We start from the raw sequence: 25,914 nt of genomic DNA on the forward strand, positions 1-25,914 counted from the left end.
CTATCCCCGACATATTCCTGTTTTGGAAGTTTTGTATTTGCTATTTTGATTGGTATTAATTTTATCTAAATTTTTTTTCTCAATTCCAAGAGGGAAAAGGCAAATAAAAAAAATCTTGAATCAAATGAACAAAAAAAGCTGATATTTCATATCTAAACTAGTGATATTTTCTAATCCACATGTAGCACATGTAACACAAAACATGTAGAATACTTTCTAAGATCACAAAAATGAAAAGCTATTTCTGAGTATTACTGTGACATGCAACTACAAACAAAATTATTTTTTGAATTGTTGTGATGAAATATTTCATTTAAAAAGTATTCTATATGCTTTTTTTAAATTATTGTTGTGACATGCAGCTACATGTAGATCAGAAAATATCACTACCTGGCTTCTACATGATCAATTTTTCAGTATATTTGTGCTCACAATTTGGACTTTACATATCGTAATTTCCAGAGATCATCAGAGATTATTTAATTTACAGAACTGCAGATTCACAATCAATGACATGATGAGAAATAACAGCGAAAACCTCAGCATTTTATCTTTCCTGAGATATTCAATACGTGAAAAAAAACGTTGAAGACGTGTCAGAGGGCAGTTTTAGAAATAATTTATCTCAGAAAGGATTTGATTTACACTACCGTTCAAAAGTTTGGTGTGACTCAATTTCATGTTTTTCCATGAAAACTCCCACATTTATCCATGTGCTAACATAACTGCACAAGGGTTTTTTAATCATCAATGAGCCTTTCAACACCATTAGCTAACACAATGTAGCATTAGAACACAGGAGTGATGGTTGCTGGAAATGTTCCTCTGTACCTCTATGGAGATATTCCATTAAAAATCAGCTGTTTCCAGCTACAATAGTCATTTACCACATTAAGAATGTCTAGACTGGATTTATCATTCATTTAATGTTATCTTCAATGAAAATAATTTTCTTTCAAAAATAAAGGACATTTCTAAGTGACCCCAAATTTTTGAACAGTAGTGTATATATTTTAAAATTTTAACAGGTTTGTCTTTTTTTTTAGTTAAGCAGTTGAGTGACATTTGATGCATTTTTGCTGTTTTTTGCTTTAAATGAACCTGGTATGGGATAAATTCCAACTTTCTACAGAGTAAAGACAGAAGGTAAAGACTCAAATGGAGCTGATGTGGATCAGAAAGTATCACTACTTGACTTCTAGATGATCAATTTTTTGGTTAATTTGTGCTCAAGATTGGGGCTTTCCATATTGTAATTTCCAGAGATCATCAGAGATTATTTGATGTATGATATTGCAGATTCAAAATCAATAACATGATGAGAAATAACAGCAAAAATGTCAGGCTTTTATCATTAATAGTTCCTGAGATATTGTTGTTAAAAAAAAAACATGTTGAAGACAGGTTTTAAAAATAATTTATTCTTTTATATAAAGATCCATCATTTAGGATTAAAAAAAAGCCTGAAGCAAATCACAGACTGCTGAGCAGAAGGAACCTGATGGTCTGAGATTGACTGTGGTTCAGATGAGTGTTTGTTGTGCTTTTATTCCTAACTGGTGAACACACTTGTGATCCGTGGTGTATCCACTTAATCAGAGCGCCTCCACTAGCTGTCTTAACCGTTTGCTGTCTTAACCGTTTGCTGTGCATCTCTGGAAAAGGAAAAAGCCTCAGAGGCTCAGGAGGAGTTCACTCGTACATTTCTGGAGGCAGCAGTAGAAGTTCAGCGATGTAGAGGTCAATGGAAGAAGCGAAGCGTTGACTTGATGGGTGAACTCCGAGACGTGAAGCACAAAAATGCTGAGAAACAGAAGCCCTGGAGGTTCTGATCCGAACACTGGGGAGTTCTAGGTCGGGCTTGTGGTTCTAGGAGTTATGGGTTAAGCCAGTTTGGAGCCGAGGACGCTTCCTCTCGTGCTCAGAGTGACTAAACAAAGCCGAGGCCCGAGGCGCTGTCCATGGTGCTGAAAGCTAGCACACCATAGTGCTGAACAACATGTAGCATACATTCTCTCACACACACACACACACACACACACACACACACACACACACACACACACACACACACACACACACACACACACACACACACACACACACACACACACACACACACACACACACACACACACTAAACCCAACCGGCTACTGTCAAAGCTTGTTATGCAGCGAGCCAGTGTGAGGAGAACGAGGAGAAATGTATTTATAGATGAATCAGATGAACTTATTAATAGATATCCTCCACACTGCAGGGAGATGGACCACAGACTCATGCAGACACACTCACATCCTGATGAAAAGCTTCGCTGCTGATTTTATCTCTTCTTCCTCTTATCTTCGACCGTTCCACACATCTCCCAGAGGCAAATGCATTTTAAAAAAAAAAAAAATCAGACATGCTTTCATTGTAGACGAGCACTAATCTGTTTTAATATTTCCACAAACATACACTAAAAACGTCCTGCTTTCAAACACCACGTCAGGAGAAGAAGACGAACAAATCACATGCTGTAGATATTGTGCTGCATGAAGCGACACTTTTATACTTTTATACTTTATACACACAAACTGCTTTCACACGCTGACTTAAAAATCATCAAGTCTAATTAGCACTGATTAGTGGCATCCTAAATATTTTAAAGCAGTCACATATTCCTAAATTAGCTGTAGCCACTTTATCTTGTAGTCACATGCAGCTTAAGAAAAGTCTTTTCAATTTTCAAACAATTTATTGTTATTTTTCAGATTTTCCTAGTTTTGTTTAATAACAGAAAATAACTAGTAAAAGAAAGTAATAATTATTTACATCATATCATTAAAAAAATATATTTCCATACTAAAAATCTGCATTTTTGCAAATGTGAATTTGTCCTTTTACCAAGTTTGACCATAAAATTACACTTAGAAAAACTTCATTTAAATCAGCAAAAGTATCGTTATTTTACAGATTTTGTCATTCTTAAAAAAATCACATATATTAAGGTTTGAAAATTGTATTTTTAAAGCGTCAATTCACAGATTTTCCCTGTTTTGGTAAATTGCAGATAATATCTCTTAAAATCACTAAAAAAAAGTCAATGTTGATTTAAAATAATGGATAAAAACCACATAATGTCCATGACAATAATCAGAATTTTTCCAAATGGGAATTTGTTCATGTTTGATCATAAAATTACACTTTTTGTTTTATTTTAACTTTATTTTAATCAACAAAAATATCATTATTGTACTGATTTTATCACGATTTAAAAGAAAAATTACATTTATTAAAGATTGAAAACAGAACTTTCAACTGTTATGTCACAGACTTTACTTGTTTAGGTGAATCGCAAATGTTTTTTAAAATCTTAAAAAAGTCAATGTTGACAAAAAAAAGGCTAAAACTGTGCAAAATGTCCACATCAATAATCGGAATTTTTAAAAATGGAAATTTGTTCATGTTCATGTCTTTTTTTAAACAGAAAAATTATCATTATTTTACTGTTTTTTCATAATTAAAAAAAATCATATCTATTAAGGATTGAAAACCGTTTTTTTAAAGTGTTTTTTCACAGATTTTCCCTGTTTTGGAAAATTGCAGAAAATATCTCATATAATCACTGAAAAAAAATGATAAAATTGAATAGTGTTCATGTCAGTAATCTTTATTTTTATAAATGGGAATTTGAATACAAATGCTTGACAGTAAAATCACATTTTTTTAAACTTTATTTTAATTGGCAAAAATTTCATTATTTTACAGATTTGATCATGATTTAAAAGAAAAATCTGATGTATTAAGGATTGAAAATAGAAATGTTAATTGTTATTTCACAGATTTTCCTTGTTTTTTTGGTAAATTGCAGATCAAAGCAGTGAACTAATCCAGTGAACTTCACACCTGCATTTCTCTTCTTGGCGTCACGCTGCTGCACCCATTTTCCTCTGGAGTCAAGAAGTTTTCAGTCTAAAAATTCCAGGAAAGCGTTGAATCTCAGTGTGTAGAAAAATTCTCTGTGAAGAAGCCAGTCAGACTGAAGCTTCTCTCCGACTCAAATTACATGAAGATTGGACTCAGTGAAGCAGCAGTAATTGCAGTGTTCAGGATGGAGAGCTGGTGTTCTGACCCAGCAGACCTCGAGTGCTGCTTTACCAGACTGAACCACAGGCTGTCAGCTCTTTATAGAAGCTTTAATGTTGAACGGCAACTGTTTGTTTTTTTTAGCTTGCTGCAGTGATATACACAACCAGTCATAGGTTTGGACACACCTTCTCATTTAATGGTTTTTCGTTATTTTCATGACTATTTACATTGTAGATTCTTATTGAAGGCATCAAAACTATGAATGAACACATACAGAATTATGTAGTAACAACAAAGTATGAAATAAGTCAAACATGTTTTATATTTTAGATTCTTCTAAACAGCCACCCTTTGCTTTGATTACTGCTTTACACACTCTTTGCATTCTCTCCATGAGCTTCATGAGGCAGAACCTGAAATGGTTTCCAACAGTCTTGAAGGAGTTCCAGAGATGCTGAGCACTTGTTGGTCCTTTTTCCTTCACTCTGAGGTCCATCTCATCCAAACCATCTGGATTGGGTTTAGGTCAGGTGACTGTGGAGGCCAGGTCATCTCCATCATCTCCTTATTGGTCAGATAGTCCCTCCACAGCCTGGAGGTGTGTTTGGGGTCATTGTCCTGCTGGAGAATAAATGATGGTCCAACTAAATACAAACCAGATGGGATGTCATGTCGCTGCAGGATGCTGTGGTAGAACCATGCTGGTTCAGAGTTCCTTCAGTTTGGAATAAATCCCCAACAGTGTCACCAGCAAAGCACCCCCACACCATCATACCTCCTCCTCCATGCTTCACGGTGGAACCATGCATGTAGAAATCATCCCTTCACCTTTTCTGGTCTCACAAAGACACGGCAGGTGGAACCAAAGATCTCAAATTTGGACTCATCAGACCAAAGCACAGATTTTCTGATCTCTGATTTTTGCCATTATTTAAAAGAAAAATCATATGTTCTAAGGACTGAAAATACCATTTTATAAATGCTATTTCACACATTTTCCTTTTTTTTCCCTTGTCATCAATACATTACAGTACTGTGAAATTCTGTTTTCACGTATCCAGCGCTGGGACTTGAACCATCAACCTTCTGATCAGTTAATCCAGAGCCTCAATCACCAAACCACTACAATCACTTTCTCTGTCTAATTTCCTGTTTGTATCTCAACTTATACTACCCAATGCAGAAAAAAATACCCCAAGAAACATTAAAAAGACCCAAAAATCTACCAGTGTAAACTCAGTATGCACACTTCCGCCTGAGGCCTGTACTAAGAAGTGAGATTAATGAGATAGCAAGTTATATTGAGATAAAGCTCTCTTTTAACCTGCCTGATCACCATGGGAACTGATGCTGCACAGCTAACCTGCTCCACAGGAGGTTTTGTTCAGAGTTTGGGATTTTAATTAGCTGCAAGAAGCGCCACCATTTCACTAATTCTTCTACATTCTCTATGAACAATATGGGTTCTCAGCTGACATATCTGCTAAATTGTGAAGCTGTACATTAGTAATGCAGCAAATTGAAGCTGTGCAATTAGAGTAGCACAAACTATATGAGTCACATTGCTCTGAGAACCAACATGCACTTAGTTGGTCATGAGGAAAATCCATAAATCTGTTGATCTGATTGGTCCTGATTTGCTGCCACACATGCAATCAGTCCAACTTATAAAGAAGAAGAGTCAAATGATGTCTCATTATTAGAACATGCTCAAATCTGGCTACCAAAGAAAGCTGATAACCACTGTAATCATATTCATTACATTTGATTGGGCGCAGCTTAGACAGCATGTTTATTTCCAAGAAAACTAGCATGCAAATCTAGCAAGGCCGGACATATCTTTCTACTCTCCTTAAATGTCATAAATTAGCATTTTCTGGAAAAACTAAAAACCCTAAAATATATTTACTCAGACGAGTCTTCCAATCAGTGATAGGCTTCAAAATCTTCTACCAAAGTAAGAGGCAATTTCGTGATTTTGTCGCTGTGGCTGTGTTGTCTTTGCTCTTGGGCTCATCTACAAAAACGCATCCATCAACATAGCAAAACATTTGAATTAAATGTGGTGACAGAGCCACACAGTCTAGAAGAACCAGATTAGCATTTTAGTGTTTTTAGACTGTATTCGAGGGTACTTCAAAAAAGTTCTCGACCTCACCAGAAAGACTGTTCTTGCATTATTTTTCAAGATAGTCTCCTTTAACTTCAATTCAATTATATTTTATTTATATATCTCCAATTCACAACATATGTCATTGAGAACCCAACAATCGGACGTTCCTTGGAATTCCGTTAAAGCAAGCACTTGGCGAGAGTGGAAAGGAACCAAAAAAAACTCCCCTTTACCGGCAACGGGAAAAAATACCTCAGATAGAACCAGGTTCAGGGAAGGCAGCCATCTGCCCCGACCAGTTCGGGTGAGGGTGGAGATGAGGTGGGTGGGGCGGAACAATGAACATTTTGATAGATTGGTGATGCCAGTCACTTCAGATCAGAGACTTGTAGCTCCAGATGAAGAAAAACCTGCAGAGAGAACAAACACAAACTACGGAAAAGACACAAACTTCGGTGCACTTGGTCCACTGATCTTCAAGCTTCGCTATACCTTCACGGAAGGTCACATCTTGAGCCTCCAGATTCTCCTCAACAGCATGCATGACCTCATCATCGCTCTGAAAATGGCGACCAAGAAAGTTTGGGAGGCAGATAGAAGTCAGACGGTGCAGGATAGGTGACTAAGGTTCATGGAGTAACAGTTCAAAACCACATTTAGCTGCTTCAGCCAGCAGTCAACTCCAAGCTTTCCTCAACTGTTTTTGTTGATTGCTTCAAACATTTACATTTTTGTGAACAGTGAGAAAAGGCTTTATGCTACACTGGCCTTTCCTTAAAAAGGGAGTTACACCCCTTGTTTCTGGGTGATTTTTTTGAAGCACCCTTGTCTCTAAGATGGACATAGGTACTGTGACGTCACTCATTGGTTTGTGGACAGCAGTTTCAAAACCTCAAGCTTAGTTTGGTGGATTGTCTCTCTGAAGTGATTTCTTAGGTGACAAATGGTTTTAGTTGTTGAGATTCAAGTGTCTAACTGACATGTCAACATCCAGTTCCCTTCTTTCTCTTGTGGCATTGTGTCGGCTTAAGAAAGCTGCATTTTAAGGAGGACTTTTACAGACGTTGGCCATTGAAGTTAAATCTGACTACATCTGTATAAACCAAATGACCAAGAATTAGTCACAGTTGAGCTTTTCGTCCACACTCAGCTAAATTTAACCACAAACAGCAGCAGTGAGATTTTTACGATGACGCATTTACGTTTTTGTTCGGCATACTCGGAGATTTGAACCAATCTTCGGGGGTTTTTACTGCTCCCAACGTCAACTCTAACAGCTGATGTCTGTATTAAAGCTCCTGGTGCATCTCGGAAGACCTCGATTGCCCCGTGACTGACGGTTTGATGGCTTCATCTGCCTGCTGGTCCATCCATCTTTTCATCATCTCGCTGTTTACACGGATAATGAATCATACAGATTGCCCTTCCCCCTCCACCCCTCCATGCTAAGAGCATGCACACACACACACACACACACACACACACAAACTTCTCCTTTTAAATCTATTGTCTATGCATTAGGCATTTAGAGTGTTTAGAAGCGCTCGGTTGACGTCTAATAGGTCTGAGGCTGCAGAGCTTTTATCAGTTCAAGGACACTCAGCTCCATGACTGCAGGCCTGATGTAACATTAACATCCCGAACTGTCATTTCCATGTAAACACACGTGCACACGGAGATGCACACAGCTGGTTGTGTGTGTGTATGTGCAAAAGTGACCTTCTGACTTCCCCTCAAGCCCAGAGTAAAGGCTGAAGTGATGTGTAAGCAGATCAGAAGCATACAGAAGAGACGAGAGGCGATCAGAAGCAGGCCGGAGAGTGTTGAAGTGCGATAGAAAAGATAAGCTCCCCTCCTTCTGTTTGACATTTTTCCCTTCGATTCCCCTCTCCTTGCCCCATCCATGTTACTCTCCTTTTCCCGACTACTCCGACTCCTTTCCCATCTGATGGTTAATTCATGGAGCCTGGCTGAACACGCACCCTCTCCATTATTAATATAACATTAGGGAGACAGAGGGAGGAGGAGGGAGGAGACTCAAAGATGTGGGACGAGGACAGACGACGGAAAAAGAAAAAGGGAAGTCAAGGAATTAGGGTGAGATGGATGGAGAGGATGTCAGGGAATGGAGCAAACGAAGAGAAAGGCAGCCAGATTTTTCTCCCCGAGCAGACCCACGAGGGACGAGGAAAAACACACCAAAAAAAAATGTTTAAAAAAACTGGACGAGTGACAGACGAGAAGGGAGAGGATGTGTCAGGAAGAGGAATACTGTGCGACACGTGATCTTATTAGGATGCACGCAATGTGTCTCGTCCCGCGAAGGGAGGCAGCAGCAGCAGGAGGAGGGAAGAGCAAAGACAGAAACAGAGACTCAGATGTGTCAGGATTCATCATGTGACTAGGACTCCTGGACACACTCATACATATACACATATACACACTCATACATATACACACACATGTATGCAGTACCGGTCAAATGTTTTAGAACACCCCAAATTTTCAAGTTTTTCATTGGAAACTATGCATGTTAAAGTCTCATCGTGCTCTGAAATGAAAGCACAGAACAAATAAACAAATGAAACTAAAAAAAAAATCAATTTAGAAACCAAAATATATTCTAAACTTTTGACTCGTCAAAGTACCACCTTTGGCAGATATAACAGCTGAACACATTCAACGCATTCTTTCCACAATAAAAATCAAATATTCTTCAGAAAGTTCTTCCCAACTTGTAGGTTCTTTGCTTTCACTCTTCTGTCCAGTTCATCCCAAACCAGCTCCATGGGGTTTAGGTCTGGAGACTGTGCTGCCACTCCATGTTTTCAAGCTCACCATCTTGTTCCTTTTACCTAAGGTGGTTCTAGCATTGCTTGGAGTTATGTTTTTGGTCATTATCTTGCTGCAGGATGAATCCCTGACCAACTAGGAACATACCAGAGGGTTCTGCATGGTGCTGCAGAATGCTGTGGTAGTGGTTTAGGTTCAGGGTTCCTCTGACTCTGTACAAGTCACTGACCCTGGATCCAGCAAAACAGCCCCAGATCATCACGCTTCCTCCTCCATGTTGTACAGTTGATGTTCCACACTGAGGAAACAACCTTTCTCCTACTCGACGGCGTACAAAAATCTTGCGTTATGAACCAAAGATTTCTAATTTTGATTCATCAGTCCATAATACTTTCTTCCAGTCTTTAGTAGTCCATTGGTGGCAAGTCTCTTTTCTTATTCTGACATCTTAGCAATGCCTGTCTTGCTGCACCTCCACCTGTTAAACCTGCAACTCCAGGTCTTCTCTTCACAGCTGAAACTGAGACTTGCTCACTCTGACCACTATTAAGCTGTGCTTGAAGCGGACGACTTCAGTTACTCTTAGTAAAAGTAACTGTTGTTCAACATTAATTCACTCCATTATGATCTGCTCCACCTCAGTCACCATTTTTTGAAGTACGCAAAGAAACCCAACACGGTGGCACAGCAACACAACAGTAGAAGTGTAAATACTCACAGCAGTGTATTCCACATGGTAGATTCAACATAGCAGCATAAATACAGCTTCATGATGTACTTATGCACAGTTGGTTATTACTGACAGTAGATGATGGTCGATATGCCTCACAAACGTGTCTTCTGGTTCTGTTGTGGCTTTGGGTCTTCCAGATCTCTTCTTGTCAGAGTTTCCTCCAGTTTCTGAGCCTTTTGATGGTCAAGAAAACTGTACTCACTGACATCTTAACTTTCTTCTCAATTTCTCTGTAGGAAAGACCTACATTTTTAAGTGTTGCGATGGTCTGTCTCTCTTCTATTATTGCCTTTTCCTCTCCGTTTTTATAGCAACACGCTACTTCCTGCAGTAAAATACTGTTCTAATGATGCTCTGGAGGGTTTGGTGTCACGGTGTGTTCCACCACTACTTTATGCAGATAGAGGGGGTTGTAAGGAATGAAGAAAAGTTGGGACACCTGTAGGATTTGGTAGAACCAACTTTCAAGGCTTGCTCAACCTCCATTGCTGCAGAACAGCTTTAAATTGTGAACCCATTTCTTGTTCCCTAAAAAAGGCCTTTTCGTATAATTCTGAAATGTACATTATTTTTCAGTTTTAGGTAACCTTACCTTTTTTTTAGCCTCTGGCAGTTCACCACTTAGCTTTGTACCATTTCAGGCTATTCATTGGACTTAAACTACTTGAATTAAAAAAAAAAAAAAGGAAAATTTAGAGTGTTCTAAAGCTTTTAGCCAGTAGTTATATAAACACAAACAGACACACACAAGAGACACACAGACCTGATTTTACAAGATAAATGCAAAAAAAGGAGAGAAAAAGGTAGGTCAGCCAAACGCTTGTCGCCTAAAAATAACAAGTGTGAGCAGCTTTGTACAGTAAAGAGAAGGAAATTAAAGCAGACTTTAATAGTATTCACAATGTCATAGTGGCAGCCGTGTCAAAGTCATTCTTTAAATTACGGCTGAAGCTGCACAACTCACAGAGAGTGTAAGATGTTCTATGTTCTTCTTATTTTCAATGAATCTCAAGAAAAGACGATGTGGTTTTAAAGAATTTTGTCTTACATTAGACTACACATTAGTCTAACTTAATGAAATAAAAAGCTGTGGCTTGTTTGTATATCTCTAAACCAATCACATTTGTCTTGGACAGAGCTAAGCCCAGGATACAGCAACAGTGTCCCCTTAAATTAGTGACAGGGACATTTATATTCTTATTATTAGTTATATTTTTACACTGTACTTAGACTTTTTCTCTTTTATTATTGTAAATACCAGAAATGTTGCACCTTTATTTTAAATACCAACAACCTGTGCAACTTATTTCTTGCTATTTTTTTCCTCTTCTGTGAATTAGCCATTCTAATCACAGTTCTAGTCTTCCTGCGTGCAAATGTTCTACCAAAACAATTCCCTCATCATTATTTTGAGTGGACACTGTAGCTGCATCTGGGCTAAGCATTGTCCAAAACCAATGTGATTGGTTTTAAAAATATAAACTAGCCAGAGCTTTTTATTTTGCCTAAAGCTGGGATGATAACGAGGAGCACTCGGGGGGGTGCTAGGACTGTTTTCCAGGAAGTAATGAAAAATCTTCACATCTTTTCAACTGGGTTTCTGTAGAAATTAAAGGTGGAGTCCGTAATTCTGAAGAAAAACTGTTGAGATCTATTACCATATGTAGCTTGTTATCATGGGTCAGATTTACCATTCCTCTCGTTCCCACTGACGCATGTCCATGTTCGTACTCATCCACAAGACAATTGTGTCTTGTGGATGAATGAACGGATGAATGGATGAATTACGCCAATAACAACCACAGGGGGTCCTTGACTTACATCGGAGTTCCATTCATACAGATCAACGTAAATCGATTTTCGCTGTAAGTTGGAACTCCGGCGAAAATGTAAACAAAGCCGCTACGTGCATCAAGATATCGATCAGTTCTTCGGAAAAGTCATGAATACCAACGATTTTCATGCACGTATGAGTTACTTTACAAGAAGAAAACAGAATGCACTGCAGTTTTTACAACTTGAGAGTTTTATTCTAATTTCCCTTCCATGGAGATGGCTTTCCTTTTCTTCGAAGCGCTGCCATCAGAAGAGTCTGACTTACGCTTGATAGCCACAATGAAGGGCTAAAAGTTAGTGAATAGTGTGGCGCCCAGATAGCTCAACTGGTTGAGCGAGCGACCCATGTATGCAGCAGCCTGGGTTTGATTCCCCCCATTCTTCTCCCTGCTTTCCTGTCTGCCTCTCGACTATACCTATCAAATAAAGCCAACAAAAGGCCAAAAAAATAACAAAAGAAAAGTCAGCGAATGTAGCACAATCCAAGATGGCGTACAACCGACGAATGTAAACGAAGCTGTCTTTATAGCGCCCTGTGACGAAGTATTCCTCCGCTCCGCTCACAAACTACTTCCACATAACCAGTTCCGACGTAACGCTGTAGGTCGAGGACGTCGTAAACCGAGGACACCCCGTGTGAGCAATTATCATCCATATACTGACTTTAGAAAATTGCAAAGGAGATTTAAGTGCAGTTTTTCTTCATTCACATGTGGAAACCTCATTTAAGTAATATTATGAACTGCTTCTTCTTCCTCTAAAGCTTTTCAGGGACCAGAAATGAGACAGCGTTTCCCAGTCCTTGGACTTTGCTTTTATTGTGAATGTCGATTTTTTAAATTTTTTTAATGATAGCAAAACTGAGGTACAGCAGTTGAACTGTACATTTGGCTTGTGGATATAAAAATAAATCATCTTTTCCATCTCGTTTCTTCAGTTACACACAAGAGAAAAATATTCCATACAAACACAAAACTTGGGACACAATAATAAGAACACAACATTTTCAACCAAGTTTGCAGATTATAAATATGTAATATATGTGCAGGTTAAAAGGCTCCATAAGTTCCAAACAGCTGTAGTTTTTAGAGGATGTTACTCAGACTGAAAGAAATATCAAATATCTTGGGGACTATTTAATACACACCTGATGCTCTGATGAGTATTTTGATTGTTTCTGTTCATAGTAATAAAGAAATGTGACACTCAGTGCAACACTGAGACTCTCTGATACGGATTTAATAGATTTTCCTGGAGCTCCGTGACTCTGAGGACTGAGATATATCCAGTTTAAATACACAGAATACATTATTTAATTCATATTATCAAGTCATAGTTGGCTTTGGTCTTTTTATGAGGTTAAATTAGGAGAACAGCATAAAAAATATCACCAGAAATATCCTAGAAACAGAGTAGGACAGTCTCATTGTAAAAAATTCACCATGCACATTAAAACTATATTGTCATTTTAGCAGCAGAAGAAGAACCCACATTTTTCTCCCATCCACTTGGTAAAAGCAAAATAAAATCACCATCTTCAAATGAACTCGAGAAAGTCACTCATGCTGCTAAGTATCCCGGCTATAATCATGAAATATTCACGCTTCATTTGACGAGATCATTAGGTCAATTAGCGCATTCACATGTAAATATACATTTTAATGTAATATGCATTGTCAGGGTAAGTTGAGCTTCAACATGAGGGATCTATAATGGTATCCAGTGTGGAAAATCCAATTGTCCTTGTTAATATGCAGATTTATGCAGCGAGGCGCTCTGGATTCTAATAAGACTTTAGCTTAACTACATGTTTATTACTGTCTGGTACTATCCCAAAGCAGGAATGTGTCAGAATAATGCCATTAAATAACAACTGAGGTCACCATTCCCATGCATTTTTAATGGATTTGTTGGGGTTACTTATTGGATCTCCCCGTTAAATCCTCACATCAGTATTTGCAGTTCAAACATGTAAAGTGTGAACTGATCACTGAAGGCTGGGATGCTTCTGGTGCTGTATTTCAGAGCACATCAGTATTCTGCAGTGCCGAGAGATCAGAGACCAGACGGCGAGAAATGTCTCCCCGCGGTGGCAGGAATCGGTACTGCAGGTGTGTTTTTTTGTCACAGATCAGAGACTAACTGGGGCAAAGCAAAGTGTTCTTCTGCCTCACAAAAAAACACAAAAAACACACCTGAACCTTGACACTTGATTGTGCAGAATAACGCAGGACGGACGGCGACGTGTGCAGGTCTGGCGTCCTTCAGATACACTTGGCCTCCATGTCGTAGAGCTGCAGAAGGTCTGAGATCACGGCGTCGATGTCGGCTTTGGTCACGTCCTCACTCAGCACCTGCACACGCACACACACACACACACACACACACAACAGGCTTCAGCTGCACATCCGGCCTCAATAAAAAGTGGACATCAAAGGTCCACACATCATTTCTAACCACTTACATTCTATCGCCTCGAGGACTGAAGCAGAAAACCGTAACAAATCCTGACTTTTCTCCATTTGCATTTGGACACGGTGACTTGCGAAATCAAAGCAGCGGCCAGAGACCTCATTTGTGGGATTGTTTGACAATGAAAAACTATAACTACAGCCACCCTTCAATTAACACTCAGAAGAGGTGTTTGTGCCTTTGAAGACCGGATGCAGCTGGACGGTTTGGTGCCAGTGTCACTTCAGTAAAAGCTGCTGCACAGCGATACTGACCGATGTGGAAACTGAAGATGCACTCGGGTACAATAAATGTCACACAGAACCTCAACATAAGGGCAGATTCTCCATTCAGATGGCTTCTCCAATCATTGAGCCCCAAAAAACCTGCCTGTAGGTTTGAAAGGATGTTAGAAAAATCACAAAAATTACACCAATTATTACAGCAAGGAACTTTAAAAGCAGAAAAAAAAAACGATATTCGAATTTCAAACAGTCCTTGAACTACTCATCTGTGACATGCCACTCAATTAAAAATAATAACCAAAATTAAACTGAAAATCCAGATTTTTCAAGAAAATCACTCTATTCCGTATATCTTATATCTTTATAATATAGAAAATCATTTGCTTGAACGTGTCGTGTGACACACACTAAATTAAAATTGTATTTCATTAAAATCCCTTTAATGTTTTATTTGAAAATTTGCCAAAAATAAAATGTTTGCTCCATACAGATTCTGTAAAAAGCAAAAAATTCCATGGTTTTCTGCAAAGCTGTGAAAATATTATTGATTTAGCTGTGACCAACAATCACGTGCCAAAAATTATTTGATTTGTCGGCTGAACTGCAGGCAGTGTTTACACAGAACGGATCGGAGACAGAATACAGTAACAAACAAAAAATGTAAATAGTAAAATATCTAGCATATATGGAGTCACTATTTTTATTTCCATTTTTGACAACACATATTGGCATTTGAGAAAATGCTGAACAAGTTGATTTTATTCATTTTTTTAATTTCTGTAAAACAAATAGTCAAAGAAATTAAACTTTCATTTGTTGTTTTCTTTCTGATTTATGTCATAAAAATGGTGTCATACAGCAAAGAAGACATTTTGGAGTTCTCTCTATTTCTAGTCATGGTGTTTCCATAGAGGTGCAGGACTTTATAATGCAGTTAAAAATAAGCCCATAGTGAGTAAAAATGTGACAGCAGCCAAAAAAAAAATAAAAAATAGAGTTTAGAGGGTTGACAAAAGGTCCAGATTTCCTTTCTTTCCTCTAAACTCTGTCTTTCTGATCTCCAGCCTCACTGCAAAACCTGCTGTATTTCCCATTAATGTTGCTTTTGTTTCCTGCAGGGACGAGAGAGAGAAACTAACAGCACAAAGCTATGCACGTCCTCACACATGTAAACAAAGCAGTGCATGCATGTGAATATGCCATTAATTAGGTTAGACAGCAAGAAGTTGTCCCAGATGGAAATCTCTAATGCAGTTAGCAAGATGTCTGTTCCGAGCTGCTCATTTCTGATGTTTCCTTCCAGTCAGACTCAAAAAAAAAAGTGATTGAAATGACTCAGGTAACAATAATCTTAAAAGCTATGTCTCTGGTGCTCTGGGTGATGTTTTTGAACAAATATTTTTGCTGAAATGTGGAAAACAACCTTTCCTAAAACGCTTCTCACAACACGAAACACTGTAGCTTGTGTGTTCCTGTCAACTAAGTAAGACTGCCAGCATGAATTTTACAGGAAACTGAGCAGGATGTGTTTTCAGACATAAAGTCAGCATCTTTAGTTGCTGTCAGATTAACAGAAAGAGGTGCATGCAGAGCTGCCAAGACCTACAGAGCTACAACAGAAGTATTAATTTTAATGAGAAGTTTTCATCTGCATTTGGTCTTCAGGATCATTAATGTTTTTTTGACTGCAATAACAGAATTGTGGGTAAATTATCCTCCATGCCGTGCCTGTATATACGTAGATTCATCATGTCAGCCTGTATCCAGCTGCTGGGAGAATTTCCCCATTAAAGGGTTAATAAAGTTTATCTTACCTTATCAAAGATCAGTTCATGCTTTCATCAAAGTTTGGGCTTTTTTGTCGGTCTGTGGTGTCGGACGACGACCCTCAAAAGGAAATTTGAGACAGTTTGGCTGCTGCGAAACCCGACAAACTAATTTGCTTTTCAAGTTCAAATCGCCATTTGTTGGTAGGAAAAGTTCCTGAAGCGACAGTTAACTGAATTAACTGTACAATCGACTGACATGTTGAGAACAGCTCATTTCAGTCACATTTCTTTTATGTTCTGGATCAGAAGTGGAAAAAACGTATAAATATAATAATCTATGCTATAAATAATGACAATATGATTAAAAAATATTCTAAAAAAGACATCTATCTCAAATATCTGTACATATCCATATGCAATTCATCATGCATGGATATTGTCTTCAGGTCAGTGAAAAATAACTTTAAAAAGAGAAAACAAGCAGAACACATTTTAAACAATATCACAGTCAATCATGTTCATTTAATTGTAGGAAGGTAAAATAATTATCAGGATTAATTTCTAATTAATTGTGCATCCCATACAACTGACCTTGTGTTTCTATTTTTGCAACCAAATCTTCCTTTTCAGTGTTTTCTCCAGTTCCTCGGCTCATTTTGCCGTGTACATGTGAGGCTTGAATAAATAGCGTTTAAAGAAAAAAAACATCTGTGTATCCAAGAGGCTTTAAATCAAAAACGAAAACATTTTTGCTGAATTTTCAGAATTGATTGAGCAGGCTTGATAAGTTGTTCAAAAAAATTCTGAATCAATGACATGATGAAGAAAAACAGTGAAATTTCAAGCTTTAGTCTTTAATAGTTCCAGAAATGTTGTTTTAAAACAACCTGCTGAAAGTGAGTCAGCACACAATTTTTACAAAATTTTTATCTGGACAAGTACTTGATGAATCAACCTAAAATTTCCCAAATATCTTTAGAAATATGTGTATTTTATGCTATTAAAATTTCAGGCAAATCAGATATTGGTCAAGCAGAAAATGTTTCTAGATTTATTAAGAATATTTATTAATATTAAATGCTTGACCATGAAAATGAGAAATAAAAATATGATATACTATTTTTTGCTGAATTTTCATAATTGAGAGAGCAGGTTTGATAAATTGTTCCAAAAAAATTGGAATCAACGACATGACAATCTGATCATTTTAGGTGGAATGACCCCATAGAATACTTTTAATGTGAAATATTATGATCACAAAAGTGAAAATGAAATAATTTTTGTTGAATTTGCAGATATGATAGGTTGTTTTAAAAATGTGACGACTGAGATAGAACAAGTCATTATGCATTTGTGTAAATCAGCTTGAATTAATTTTTTTCTGACAGATTTCTCTTGTGACTTAATTATGGAAAATGAGAATCGTTGTGTCTCACTATGAAGATTTAACATTTGTTGTCACGTGAACCATCTTTCAGCTTAAACCTTACACTCAACCGCCTGGATTTTATCAATTTTGTAATCTGACATTTCAACAGCTAATAATTCAGCTGGTTCCAGTTTCCACCCATCAACTGACACACTGATGACAATCTGGCATCTTTACATCATTGTGCTTCACCTTCCACAGAAATTCCAGTTTTAACCTTCTATAAATGCCATTTTGAATGCTTTTATTCATTACACTTTAACCGAGAGTCCGCCAGTGCTTGCAAAATCACATTTGAACTGAGTGCATTTTGAAATTACACTCATGGAAGATGATCTGCTGGACGTATCAGCTGTTTGCTAACATGTTTGTTACATTTCCATTTATTTCAGCGATCCCGCCTCCATTCTTAACCTCGCAGTCGCACACTTTCCACTCACCTGCCACCACTCTTTCTCCCCGACGGCGAGCTCCGCTCCGTAGCTGTTCAGAGCCAGGTACAGGGTTGCTATGGCGATGTGTTGGGGCGTGTGGCGGATGCACATGGCTCCGTGGTAACAGTCTCTCAGCAACGCCCAGGAAGTCTCAGCCACGGGGGTTCGAGACCAAGCGTGTCGGTTGACCAGCGACTTCACGGACAGCAGGTAGTGCAGTAAATACTGGAGAGAAGACGTCCAGTCATTAGAATTAGTCCATCTTTAAACAACCACCTCTGATTTACTGGAAACATTATTATCATAAGTTACAGATATTTGAAATGTTATCTGTGAAGATTTAGTTTGCTCTATCAAATACTTTGCAAGATTTCTGTACACATATTTATAAATTGCCCATCCTTCCACTTTCAGCAGGTGTTCTTGCGCACTGAAATTGAATGCTGTTTAAGCAACAAAATCTCAGGAACTATTAAAGATAAAACCTTAAAATTTTCACTAGTATTTGTCATCATGTCATTGATTCAGAATCTGTAATATTGCACAAGTTGATCAAATAATCCCTGATTATGAGTGAGTTGAAATACAAACAAAAATCGAAGCTGTCGTGAAAAGTTCCATCTTTGAGCTCACATGAACGAAAGAAAAAAATAATACGTAAATCAGCTAGTGATATTTTCTGAACCACATGTAGCTGCATTTCACAGTAATACAAAACCAAACACACAGAATGCTGTTAATATAAATACTTGGGCACAAAAATTAGGGGAAGAAAAGAGTTTTTTCCATTGAACTTTCATAACTGATTGAGCAGGTTTGACAAGTTGAAGCACAAAAACTAGGGATGTCCAACATTGGCTTTTTGGCCAATAGCCGATATTGTCCAACTCTCAATTTCTGATACCGATATATGTGGGGGATATTTAACTAATTTTAGTTAACATCACATATCTCCTGTCGTGGAATTAACACATCATGCCTAATTTCATTGTGATGCCCCATTGGATGTGTTCTCTAATGCAATAAATGTAAACATTGTCTGTGCAAAATAAGAAAACTATTTCAATTTAAGTTACGGAAAAAATGCCATATTTATGCCTTTTTTTAAAAAAATGGTCTCAAACAACAGTTCACACTCTCCTTCTCTCCCTCTATGAGTCCGGTAACTGCTGGCGAAATTCAGGCATTATTTTATCAGTTTTCATGGTAGGCAAAAAAGAGAAAACAACATTGACCGATGTTACAAAAACTAAAATATTGTTAAACAGTTTAATCCAAGTAGAACAGAGATCTGGAGTTTCAAAGTGGTTCTCCAAATATAACCACGAATTCCTTCAGTTTTTTCAATGGGCATATTTCTCAATTTCAGATCCCACTTTATAGGCTTTAGAAAGAGTGAACTGTTACCTAATATACTTACTGAATTCATAAACTTATTGAAAGTTTTAGAAAGTATTATTATTATTTTGTTAATATTAACATTAATATTAATATTCTTACACTTCAACAGAATCCAGCTGTGACTTTGGTCTTGAAGTTTATTCCCAGTGGAACAAAAAGTAAAGACAGTATATTTTGATCCTATTAATGGCCAAAAAAACCTCCTCGACGCACAATTTTAAAAAACAAATCTTGGAAAGTATTTGATATATCAAACTAAAATTATACAATTTTTTTTTTTTTTTTTTTTTTTTTTTTTTTAAAGAAATATCTGTATTTTATGCCATTAAAATTTCAGGCAAATCAGAGATTGGTCAAGCAGAAACTGTTTATAAAAGAATGTATATAGAATACTTCTTGATGTTTGATCACAAAAATTAAAACATGAATATATACTGTATGTTTGTTGAATTTTCATAACTGATTGAGCCAATTTGATGAGTTCTTCAAAAAATTCTGAATCAACGACACGATGAAGAACAACAGTGAATAACTCTTTTTGAATTTCCATCTTCGAAAGTGTTTGATAAATCAAGCCAAAATTTCCAAAATATCTTTATAAATATTCTGAATTTTATGCTATTAAAATTTTAGGCAAATCAGAGATTGGCGGAGCAGAAATTGTTGTAAAAATCTGATCATTTTAGGTGGAATGACCATATAGAATACTTTTAAATGTGAAATATTATGATCGCAACAATGAAAAATGAAATTACATTTGTTGAATTTGCAAATATGATAGGTTGTTGTAAAAATGTGAAAACTGAGATAGAACAAGCCATTATGCATTTATGTTATCTAGATTACACAAGATCCATTACAAGTACATGAAGTACTTTTGAAGGACTTGCAGCTTGAAGACTGCATGCAATTGTCAAGTAATGAAATACAGAATAATGGAAAAAGGTATCAGGTCAGCTGAGGAAAGGGAAGCAGCATTTTTCTGCTACAAACTGAAAAGTTCTTGAGCCCAGATCGTGCAGCAGCTGCACACACCAACACAGCGGGACAACCGGGACGACAGCAGACGGTAACCGAGGCCGACAGGGAGGCTGGATGCTGAACAGTCGGGACAGCGGCCTGCTCAGAGACACCTACCTGGTGAGGGTGTTCGAAGGAGACGTGGAAGTTGAGCTGTCGCAGGATGAGGAGCTCACACTGCACCACGCTGTCCCTCAGCTCCCAGAACTCCTTGTCACATTCCAGAGGAGCGCTGCCGCTGTTGAAGTACCTGCCGGCGGAAGGAGAGGATTAACGGCAGAACGACAACAAACTGCAATGAGAGAAAAACAAAAGTAGGAATGACAGCAGCTTGAGGTTAGTCTGATTAATGGTTAATCTGCCAATTAATTTATCAATTAACCCTCTGAACTCCAAGATGTTTCTGGGCTTTTTTTTTTTTTTTGCTCCAGTCACAGGAAGAGGGCAGGGAACATCATCAGAGACCCCACTCACCCTGACATAAACCCTTCTCCCTTCCTCCCCTCTGGCAGAGCAACCTAAACACTATATATATATAAAATATATATATATATATATATATAAAATATATATATATATATATATATATATATATATATATATATATATATATATATATATATATATATACATATATTCCATTAAAAATCTGTCTTTTCCAGCTAGAACAGTCATTTAGCACATTAACAATATCTAGACTGGATTTATGATTCATTTAATGTTATCTTCATTGAAAAAAAAACAGCTTTTCTTTCAGAAATAAGAACATTTCTGAGTGACCCCAAACTTTTGAACGGTAGTGTACAATAATTGAGTGGAAAGGCACTTTTTTTGTTTAGAACCAGACAGTTTATTTAAACCAGTGAAATGATTAAATATTATGACGACTAAATAATCATTTTAGTTAGTTAAGTAATCTGCCTAACATGTTTTGGACTACAAAATGAATAATTTGAACTACAAAATGCCAGAAAATAGCGGAAAAGAACAGGCATTACAATTTTTTAAAGCCCAAGTTGACATAATCAGATGAAGAGTTTAGTTTGAAATGTTCCGTTTTCTCTCATAGACAAGTTCATTTACAAAAACCCAACTGATAAACTGATCAGCTAATATTTATCTGCAACAGACAAACGGGTATCATTTTAATGTTGTCTGATATGTGCTACTGTAAAATATATATTAATTATCATTTGTGTAACTGTTACAGTGATGAAATAAGTAAATTAATTATTAGGGTACCCCAAAACCCTCACGCAGATTTGTTATCTTTTCTAAAAAAATCTTATCAAAGACGGAAACTGTAAAAACAGAAAGAACCATTAGATTCTCAACGAACTACTCATGCATGACGTGTGGTTTCGTCATGAAAATTAAGCAAATCTGAGCTTAGAATTTTAATATCTCATTAGAAAATCACATTATTTTACACATTTTATTTTAAACTGTGACTAACAGTCATTTTTAACGTTGGACGACATTCCTTGGACTACACGTGTGATGTGCAGTTAGAGCAGAAAAATGAATCAAATATAAGTCACTTTGTTCTACATTTAAATATTTGCTAAAAACAAACTGTTTGCTCAACACAAATCCAGTAAAAAAATTAAAATTCTGCACTCCTCGGTGCAACAATAAAGCCATGAATGACTCACGTATGAGCAACGATAATATTGTAAAAATTCAGGGACCATTCAGGACACCTGCAGGCTCTAAATTTAACAACTGATTCTCTTTTTTCTTTCCTTACAGACTGATTCAGTGTCGTGCTATCCACTCTTCACATAATTCACCTGTGGCTCACGTTGATGATGTCCCGGGTCCTGATGTGCTGCTCCTCCACCTTCCCAGCGAGGTAAACGCAGCTCATGGCCACCAGGTAGGGTTCGTACGCCTGGACGTTGACTCGCTCGAAGAAGCGGTGATACAACACACAGGCTGTGGCGACGGGCACCGAGCGCATCCCGAGCTTCACTCCTAAACAGCGGAGGACGGACGGATGATGAGGTTTTAATCATCTCCCACAAATCCGTTTCCATAAACTCACATATTTCCATCTGCTGTGGCGCTGATTATTTGATGAGGAATGAACCATCAGTTAATGCGCACGAATTAAGAGCACTTAAAATGTGGATTTCTGACTTTTATTTAGAACCACAGCCTTCTTCCATCAAAATATAAAACGGTAAATAATTTCTGCACAAGCAAAACCCTAAATTTAATGTCAAGCCTCGATGATTAACAACAAACACGTGTTAAATTCAGTTAAATGTCTCTCTGTCTTAGAATGAAAATAACACTTCAGAGTAAAGGCTGAGTAGTCTTTCTTTAAGTTCTACCATGTATCTTACGACTATGGAAGCCCATTTCAACCTGAACAAGGGGCGAAATGACATAAAAATACCAATATGCAAAATAAGTTACACCTACTGAGTCTAAATGAACACAATAAAAGTTATTCAAAATCAACACTTTAACTTCCCAAGTAAATTATATGATAGCAAGTCATAATTTTGTCACAAAGCAAAATCAACTTTTAATAACTATCTAAAAATATCTTTGTAACGCATGAATTATATTTTTGTTCCTGGCATAAAAGGCTTCCATAGTACTTAATTCATCCTGAAACAAATGAAACAATGTTGAAGTTAGCTTCAGCTTCCACAGTTAAAGGAAAATTAAGGGAAACTAAACTTAAACCGATTCTGTTGTTTCCACATTTTCATGACATAAAATCACACAAGACATTTCAATGCTCTCTAAAACTTACTTTTAAATTTTAATTCTACTTGCAGAAATGCAAATAAAAGAACTTCCACTGCTTTGTTTTGCACATGGATCTCATTAGACCAGGTCCAGATCTGTAGAAAGTACACATAATTTCATTTTTTGATTCTATTTTCTGCATTTTTACAGACAGAATAAAGGTTTCACAAAACAGACACGGTCTTTTAAAAAGTCTTTAGTCTCTGCAAACCAATATAGTCTAGATTTGACCACCCAATATATAGTTATTTTAGATTTGGGTCTAATCCAATGTGGTTCACATGGGCAAAAAGCAGTGAAATTTCCCCCCTTTTTTTGCATCTTCACAAATAAAGATCTCTAATCAGAAACTGTGCTTTAAAAAAAATTGTAGCTCTTCAATCATTTTTTTGCATTCTCATAAATTAAGTCAAAGTTCACAAGTCATAAACTGTGTTTTAAAGAGTATTTAGTCAATGTAGGACAAGCTAGTTTCATTTGATCACTCTACATATTGTGGTCTGGGATCTAGACCTGATCTAATGTGGTCCACATGTGCAAAAAGCATCAAAATCTTCCATTTTTTGGCATTTTCACAAATAGTATCAAGGTTTCCAATGACAAACTGTGTTTTAAATAATCTGTAGCTCCTCAGAAAGTGTCTTTTAAAGACTCTTTCATTTTTGTAGGACAAACCAGTTTAGATCTGACTACTCTATATGCATGGGTTTGGGATCTGGACCTAATCTAACGTGGTTTAGATGTGCAAAAAACAGAGACATCTCCATTTTTATGCCTATTTACCCCTAGAATATAGGTTTTACTCATTTTAAAGTAGGTTTTAGACTAAATCAAGGGTTTACAGAAATGTTCAATGTGGTTTCACATCAACAAAATGTGGCAAAAAAATGACAATCAGTCACTCAATGCTGTAGGTTTCCTCCCTGTGTGTTATTGGACAGTGTTTTCATGTTACCATACGGTGGTTTTGTGTTACCATGCAGTGTCTTTGTGTTACCATACAGTGTTTATGTGTTACCATACAGTGTTTCTGTGTTACCATACGGTGGTTTTGTGTTACCATGCAGTGTCTTTGTGTTACCATAATGTTTTTGTGTTAAAATACAGTATTTTTGTGCTACCATGCAGTGTTTTTGTATTACCATACAGTGTTTTTGTGCCACTATACATTGTTTTGTGTTACCATACAGTGTTTCTGTGTTACCATACAGTGTTTATGTGTTACCATACAGTGTTTCTGTGTTACCATACGGTGGTTTTGTGTTACCATGCAGTGTCTTTGTGTTACCATAATGTTTTTGTGTTAAAATACAGTATTTTTGTGCTACCATGCAGTGTTTTTGTATTACCATACAGTGTTTTTGTGCCACTATACATTGTTTTGTGTTACCATACAGTGTTTCTGTGTTACCATACAGTGTTTATGTGTTACCATACAATGTTTCTGTGTTACCTGTCTCCATGATGAAGCGACAGACGCGAAAGTGTGTTTTCATGTCCCGGCCGAGGTCAGTTTCTGCCTCCCCACCGGAGTCTCTCCGGGCCGCCAGCCGCAGCGCTCCGTCCGGGGCAGCAGATAGTCGAGAGGACGGACCCTCCATGTCTGCTGGACCACGGGAAGAAGAAATATTTAACGTCTGGAAAAGATGAACTGAAGACAAGTGAAGTTAAAGTAGGTTTAGGTTTGTAACTTTGAAAACAAAATAAACACAGAAGATGCAGGACGTTGCTGTTAGCCGGACATTTTAACCAGCTACACAGCAGACATGCATGGTTCCGGGAAACGGAAGCTGCCGGACCAAATACAGTGGGACTCCCAGTTAGCAATTTCAAAATAAATATCTTTTGCCAATATATTTTAAAAAATTGACAATGATTATTGTGCTTATGGCAAAAAATATACAAATGGAACGTCGGTGGGAAAAGAAAAAAAATTCGTAAACATTCACATCTTTAAATACCGGTCTGACAGCTGATTTTTATGAAAAACATACAAACAAAAACCCTACATACAATCAAGGAATGATTTTTTACACGAGTGGTAAATATTTTTTTAATTAATTTTACTATTCCGAGATGTGTCAGTGATTAGCAAAAATATGCATTCATATTTCCTTGCAGTGGCAGATTAATGATAAAACTTCACATTCAGAACGTTAGAGGACAAAATGTTAGAGTCACATACTGAATTACAAATTTGATATACAAATATTATTTTTCCACTAATATGTTTCACTGAATTAGACTGCTAAAATGCGCATCAGCGCTGATCAAAACTACTAAGCATTCATTCATTTTCAGGACTTCAATCCTTCAAGTAACAGTTTGTTTATATCATGCTTGGATTGTTGATGCAAAAAAAGACACAAAAAAATGAATTGTATTCCCCGTAGCATGCTTTATGAGGAACATAGCTTGGCAATATAAACAAAACAAAAAAGGGGGAAAAACACAGAAAATGACCATTTTGAAGTCACGCCTTCAGAATGAAAGCCTAATAACATAAATAATTTCGTGTAATGATAAATGAGTGGAAAACAGCTGCTTTAATGTTGGGACATTTTGTCTTGAAGGTTCTTGTGATGTTTTATGGTCACTGCTGTTAATTTTTTTTTTTTTTAATCTGCCAAATTCACCCACTTTGTGCATTGATACAGCCCAAATTAATTTGTGTATTAATTCAAAAAATTGTGTATCAAAATGTGTTTTTAAAATATATATTGCCAAAGATACAGACAGAAAAAACGCGACACATACTTGTTGTTTTCATGTCTATTAAACACATGATTTATTTTTTATTAATTGATGAATTTATTTATTTGTTTATTTATTTATGCGTTATGCTCAGTATTGGT

General features: G+C 37.0%; 1 protein-coding gene across 1 annotated transcript; it reads right to left on the minus strand.

Annotated features, from left to right (window-relative positions):
* Positions 1–12,335: 12,335 nt before the first annotated feature.
* On the minus strand, positions 12,336–24,825 carry ccnq (cyclin Q). Its single transcript, XM_023290483.3, has 5 exons — positions 24,513–24,825; positions 22,087–22,270; positions 20,411–20,543; positions 17,879–18,097; positions 12,336–13,898 (listed from the first exon to the last, which is right to left on the minus strand). The coding sequence occupies exons 1-5, from the start codon at positions 24,658–24,660 to the stop codon at positions 13,809–13,811; spliced, it is 774 nt and encodes a 257-aa protein (XP_023146251.1). The 5' UTR covers positions 24,661–24,825; the 3' UTR covers positions 12,336–13,808.
* Positions 24,826–25,914: the final 1,089 nt, after the last annotated feature.

This window comes from Amphiprion ocellaris, chromosome 8 (assembly GCF_022539595.1).
Source record: "Amphiprion ocellaris isolate individual 3 ecotype Okinawa chromosome 8, ASM2253959v1, whole genome shotgun sequence".
Lineage (NCBI taxonomy): Eukaryota > Metazoa > Chordata > Actinopteri > Pomacentridae > Amphiprion > Amphiprion ocellaris.